At 56.1% G+C, this 6523-nt stretch overlaps 1 protein-coding gene across 1 annotated transcript in view; it reads right to left on the reverse strand.

Annotated features, from left to right (window-relative positions):
• Positions 1–6187, reverse strand: part of SH3BP2 (SH3-domain binding protein 2) — a 25888-nt gene extending 19701 nt beyond the window's left edge. Inside the window, exon 1 of the mRNA XM_011970836.1 lies at positions 5929–6187. Within this exon, the coding sequence (XP_011826226.1) occupies positions 5929–6008 (80 nt within the window). The 5' untranslated portion in view covers positions 6009–6187. The remainder of the gene's footprint in view (positions 1–5928) is intronic.
• Positions 6188–6523: the final 336 nt, after the last annotated feature.

Below are 6523 nucleotides of genomic sequence, written 5' to 3' on the forward strand. Positions count from 1 at the left end.
TGCTGCGTCACCGTGCGCGGCCGCCCCCTGCAGGCCTCAGTTTCCCCACGCTGCAAGGAGGGTGGTGGGCGCTGGGGACAGGAGGCCCACATCTGTCGGTGCAGCCTGGAATCAAGAAGCCTTCGATGCAAACGAAGCCTCCTGCTCAACTCCCCCAGCACCTGCGAGTCCACACAGCTTGGTTGGAAATCCACGGCGGGCGCGAGAGCCTCGGCTCTGAGGCCCTGCCCAGGTCCCATCTCGTCGGGTCCTTCTGACCAGCTCCCTCGGGAAAGTGGCCTCTGTTAAAACGGCACCTGCACGGAGGGCGGCAGCAGGACAAGGGATCTGGCACGTGCCCTGCCCTCACCTCAGCTTCCTGCGGGACTCCTTGGGCCTTCAGCCCCAGATTCCCCAAGGAGCCAGGGGTCTGGTCCTTGGCACCTCCCACCTGCTTGCCCATATGTAGGCGCCTCACCCAGGAGAGTCCCCTGGGGTGGCAAAAGGCCAGCAGAGGCCCTTGCTGGCCTCCCAGGCATCCTGCCTCCTCCATCTTCCACCTGCACACAGGCTGCCACCAAGATGGACCAGGTACAGGTGTGGCTCTATAAGCCTGGGCCTGACCTCACCTAGCTGTCCATCTGGGGCACCCACCCTGGTTTCAAGGCCCCACCTCAGGCCCACTCTCTGGGCTTCCCACTGCACCCAGCTTTCAAGGCTCTGTCCCATCTCTGTGCCCTTGTCTGGCCTGCCTCAAGGCTCCCACCTCCTTCCAGCCACCCTGCCAGGCCCCTCTCCATTGCCTCTTGGCAGCCCCCTCCACTTCCTCTCCTCAGGCCTCCCGGGCCTCCAGCCCCCCACCCAGCATAGAATCAACATGCACACCATTCCCATCACTGCTCAGTGCTAAGCCTCTAGGGCCTCCTCATGCCAAACTGGCCCTCCCTGATTCAGTCACTCCTGCCCTCTACCTTCTGTGCTCCTATGCCAGCCGGACCCTATGGCTCCAGTTACCTGAATCGAGCAAGCACCCACTTGCAGGCCTCAGCCCATGCTGTTGCCACAGCCTAAAGTTGAAATTGAACTAACCCAGCCCTCAAAAGTTGGCTCAAAAGAACACAGCTCCTTCACAAATTTCCAGAAAATAGAAGAGGAGGGGAACTCATTCTATGAGGCCAGCATTATCCCAATACCAAAATCAGACAAAGACATCACAAGTAAACTACAAACCAATATCCCTTATGGATATAGACATAAACATCCTCAACAAAATACTAGCAAACTGAATCCTGCAACATATAAAAGGGATTCTACACCAAGACCAAGTGGAATTTATCCCAGGAATGCAAGGATGGTTTAATATTCAAAACAATGAATGTAATACACCATATCAATAGAATAAAGAACAAACAACCGCATGATTTTGACAGATGAAGAAAAAGTGTTTGACAAAATTCAACACTCTTCCATGATAAGAACAGTCAACAAACCAGGAATAGGAGGGAACTTCCTCAGTCTGATAAACGGATCTGTGAAAAACCCAAAGCTAACATACCTAGTGGTAAAAGACTGAAAGCTTTGCCCCCAAGAACAGGAACAACTAAAGAATGTCTGCTTTACTTCTATTCAGCATAGTACTGGAGATTTTGACCAGAGTAATTAGGCAATAAAAAGAAATAAAAGGCATCCGGAATGGAAAGAAAGAAGTGCGATTATTCACCAATTAGATTATTTTACATACAGAATATTCCAAGGAATCCACTTAAAAATTATTAGAATAGCCAGGCGCAGTGGCTCACGACTGCAATCCCAGCACTTTGGGAGGTTGAGGCAGGTGGAATACCTGAGGTCAGGAGTTTGAGACCAGCCTGGCCAACATGGTAAAACCCCATTTCTACTAAAAATACAAGGTGGCAGGCACCTGTAATCCCAGCTGCTTGGGAGGCTGAGGCAGGAGAATCGCTTGAACTCAGGAGGTGGAGGTTGTAGTGAGCCGAGATCGCGCCATTGCACTCCAGCCTGGGGGACAAGAACGAGATTCCATCTCAAAAAAAAAAAAAAAAATTAGAGTGAATGAGCAGCAAGGTAGCAAGATACAAGATCGACATACAAAAATCAATTCTATTTCTATATACTAGCAACAATCCAAAAATGAAAGGAAGAGTTAGTTCAAGCGTTCCCTCTTCCAGGCAGTCTCCCATAACCTCTCTGGAGTCCTGTGTCCCTCCCTTGGAGCGAGCATAGCCTTCTCTGCCCCTAACACTGACCACACTAGGTGGTCATTGTCTCCCATGCTCACCAGCTCAGATCCAGCCTAGAGGGGAAACCCAGGGAGCCCACAAAGAAGGATGGAATGTTCATCCCGTGGGTGACGGGGACTGCAAGTTTCCTGGAAGGCACAGGAAGCTGAAACAGAGCCCCTACCCTGGGGCATCACTCCCCACTGGGCCCCCGCCACCCAAAAGCTTTAAGAAGACATGGCCTGTGTGTTGAAGTGGGAGGAGCCACTGTGAGGACAGATGAAGCCCACCACCTCCTCCTGGCTCCACACCTGGACAAGGCTCAGCAGGAAGAGTTACAGGGACAGGTTACAGTCCTATATGGGTCCAGCTCAGTGGTCAGGTAGGGGCAGGCTTTACTTCTATTCAGCAGAGTACTGGAGATTTTGACCAGAGTAATTAGGCAATAAAAAGAAATAAAAGGCATCCGGAATGGAAAGAAAGAAGTGCGATTAGTCACCGATTAGATTATTTTACATACAGAATATTCCAAGGAATCCACTTAAAAATTATTAGAATAGCCAGGCGCAATTCTGTGAGGGGCTCGTTCCTGCCTGGCTGCTGTCCTGCTGTGGGCAGGATGAAGCCTCCTAGGTGATCATCAGCTGACCCTGGGCAGGAGGGCAGGTCATGACAAGGTCAGGTCATGTGGCACCCTCACCTCCCCTGGGAATTCCTCACTTCAGGGATAGACACTGACACCCGCAGCCCCTCTCCAGAGGAGGGACCATTCAAGGGGAAACCCACCCCTGCCACCCTACTAGCCTCTGCCCCACCTGGCCCTGCCATGTGCCAGGGGATGGTACCTGCCCAGGAGCCCAGTGCCACGCCAGGCTGAAAGCAGAAAGGGGAAGTGTCGGCTGAGGCTGAGGGTGACGATGGGCCATGGAGGCCGTGGTGACCATACTACTCTTGGGGAATCTCTGCCCAGCTCACAAACTCCAGCTCCACTTGTGCTCGGGAAAGCCAAGGGCCATCCCCAAGGAGCACCCACACTCCTAGTTGGCCAGGACTCCCTGGCTGCACTTCTCAGTGCCCAGCCCCTCTTCCAGGGACCTGATGGTTAAATTCCATTCATTCATTCCAGGGGACTCCATAGGCCTACTTGCCAGCTCTCTGGGTGCTTCAGTCCCTTCCTCTGTGGAGGCAGACACCCTGGTGGGGACCTGTCACCGTGCTTCTGCGGTGTCGGCTGAGTTAACATGGGCAGGAGCTGTGAGGGAGAGTGCCGAAGACCTGGGTTCACATCCTCCCCGGGGCCCTTCTTCCACTGAGCTCCCACCTCCTCCAATGTAAAGTGGGTATGGAGGAGTCCACTCTCAGAGTCCCCTGACGCCTCTGCAGCTGCTCTCCGGGGCAGGGCTCTGGAGACACATGGGCCAGCGTTGGGTGGCCAGAGGTGGTGGTAGTTGCTGGGCTCCATGAGCCCTTCCAGCCCACTCTCAGAGTCCCCTGACGCCTCTGCAGCTGCTCTCCGGGGCAGGGCTCTGGAGACACATGGGCCAGCGTTGGGTGGCCAGAGGTGGTGGTAGTTGCTGGGCTCCATGAGCCCTTCCAGAAAGTATGTGATCTTTGCGTGTGTGCACACGTGGGGATATGCATTTGAGCTTGTATACTTGTGCGTGTGTGTGTATGTGTGCACGTGCACATTAGGGAAGGCGGGGCACCTGGGATACACTCTCCAGGTCTCTGTTTCTGTGCTTATCTCCCTACCTTCTCTCAAAGTTGCAATTGGTTCAGATGACCCAAAGGCCTGAGGTTCCTGGTGTCGGGGGCAGAGCAGGCAGGTAAAAAGTGCTCAGTCCCACAGAGACACCCCATCAGGTTCCACTTAATGCAGGCTCTGTGGCTCCCACCACCCTGGGGCCCCATGAGCCCTGAGGCGTGTGTGGTCATGGCCCGTGCAGGCCCTCATGTGCGCTGTGTCTCTGCACACCCAGTTAATGTCACAGGTGGTGCACTCACACAGGACGTGCACATGAGCTGCACGGCTCACTTGCACACAGGCGTGAGCCCCTGCATGAGAGCAGGGTGGGGGCTCTGGAAGACTGGGCTCCTGCAGGATCATCCTGGTTGTGGTGAGGGAGCCAGCACCTCATGTGACCATAGGGTCAAGGACTTACTGTTAGTGGTGACGAGGTTGGCCCCATTTGTGGGAGTCAGAGGGCAAGTTGGGGCTGGGGAGCCAGCCCAAAGGGAGAAGATACCAGGTCACCCTGTGCACTTATTCACACACTCATATATGCGCATGCTGTCACACTCACGCATGTACACTTAACACTCACACCATCCATACTCACATATACATGCACTCATTCTCCCACAGGCCCACTCGCTCTCATACGTTCTCATACACACTCATGCACTCACATGTCTACTCATACGTGCACACTCACACCCATATGTATACTAATATGCACATTCATCACACTCACTCATGCACATGCAAGCACTCATTTACACACACACAGACTCCAAACACCAACAAGACCTGTCATGTGCAGTCTTCAGCATCTCAGTGTCCTGCAGCCTGCGTACAGAATCATCACCGCCACTCCCAGCTGCCAGGGCCCAGTGCCAAGCTGCACCTCACACCCACTAAATCACCCAGGGTCCACCTGAGCTCAGTACTTTACTTCTATTTTGCAGACTCGGGTATAGAGGCTGGGAGAGGATCAGGCCTTGTGCCAAGTGCACTGGGCACTCCCTGTGGGCCAAGCTCTGTGCTTCTCAGTGATCGCCTCATCATCCAACACCTTGAGCTTCAAACCAGAGTCCTCCCTAAGTCACTGACAAAGAAACTTGGCCAAAGTCACACAGCCAGTAAATGGTGGCTTATGCACCACCCCCGGCCCAGCACAGCCACTGGCCCAGCTTGGCGCACAGTGGGTGGCCGGTGGCGGGGGTGGGATGCGCAGATGGGGCGGCTTCCACCGCGGAGCCCTGGCTGCCCTGCCTCCCCACAGCTGTTTGCTCTTCCCTTTCGGTTTCCCTCGTTTCCTTCCTCTTCCCAGAATCTTTCTCTGTTAACATAATCAAAACCAAAATTTTCCCGTAAAGGCCTAGTAACCAGCTACGCCGGAGAAGCACTGCCAGCTAGGGGAAGGGTGGCACAGCCTGGGGTTCCTGAGCACAGCCCCAGCCCGGCAGTCCCTGAGGTCCCTGTGGGTCCTCCACAATGCACCAGGTTTCAGAGCATGGCACTCCCCAGGTGGGCAGCAGGGACCTTGTGCAGCTCTCTCTGTCCCCCACACACAGAAACACACACTGTCACACACAACATGTGTGTACTTAGGACCCAAACACCAAGGCCACCCCGCAGGCTGTATCCCAGGAAGTTCCCGTTCCCCGGCCCGGGCCCCACCCCAGCAGGCTGGCCCCTGCCTCCCTATCGGCCGCACGTGACGGGGGTGGGTGAGGGGTGTTCTCACATCACATTCCCTCTCTGGGCTCCCCCTGTGCCTGTCCAGCTCAGGGGCCACTCAAGCCAGACAGAGACCACTCTCCTCAGAGCCTGTTGCCTTTTGCAGGCCCAGGGCCAGCTCCTGTGGGCCCCCATGGCCAGCCCCGGGGAAGGCTTTGGCTCCCACGTGGGGCCCCCTTACTGGTTCTTCAGGTGCTAGACCAGTGCCGCCTCCCGAGCCCCCAGGCCTGGGGCCGCCCCACTGACCTGATGGTGCTGACCCAACACATGGCCGTCCGTCCTCGTGACCTGCTCGGGGCCGGTGTCCTGAGGCCCAGGGAGGCCATGCGGCTCAGGGGCTACCAGCCCAGGCAATCTGCATCTCCCAGACATGTGAGGCCTGACGCGCCTGGCTGCCCCACAGCTGTGCCTACAGCTCACTCCTGCTGCATCTGAGGCCTGTGGCCGCCAGTGCTTCCTCCCCACCCGGGACTTCCTGTTCCCTGCTCCCTGGGCAGCACCAAGTAGCTGGCACTTCCTGCCTTCTGCCCCGGGAGGTCCTGAGAGTTGCCTGGGGCCCAGAGTTGCCCCTCATCCACAATCCGGGTTTTAGCCCCTGCCTTCCACTGCTCCTGCCCTCCCATCCTGTGGTCAGAGACCAGGGCTCTCTGGCTCCAGCACAAGGCCAGCTGCACCCCTGGGAGGAAGCTCCCTGCTGCCTCCCCCCACGGCCACCTCTGCATACTCGGCTTCTCCCTAGCAAACCATGAAACAACTTGCACCCTGGGTGTCAGGCCCAGCACAGAGCAGCATTTACAGCACACACAGGGATGGGGTCACCTTACCAGCACGCTCCTCCTGC

This window comes from Mandrillus leucophaeus, unplaced genomic scaffold (genome assembly GCF_000951045.1).
Source record: "Mandrillus leucophaeus isolate KB7577 unplaced genomic scaffold, Mleu.le_1.0 Scaffold98, whole genome shotgun sequence".
Taxonomy (NCBI): domain Eukaryota; kingdom Metazoa; phylum Chordata; class Mammalia; order Primates; family Cercopithecidae; genus Mandrillus; species Mandrillus leucophaeus.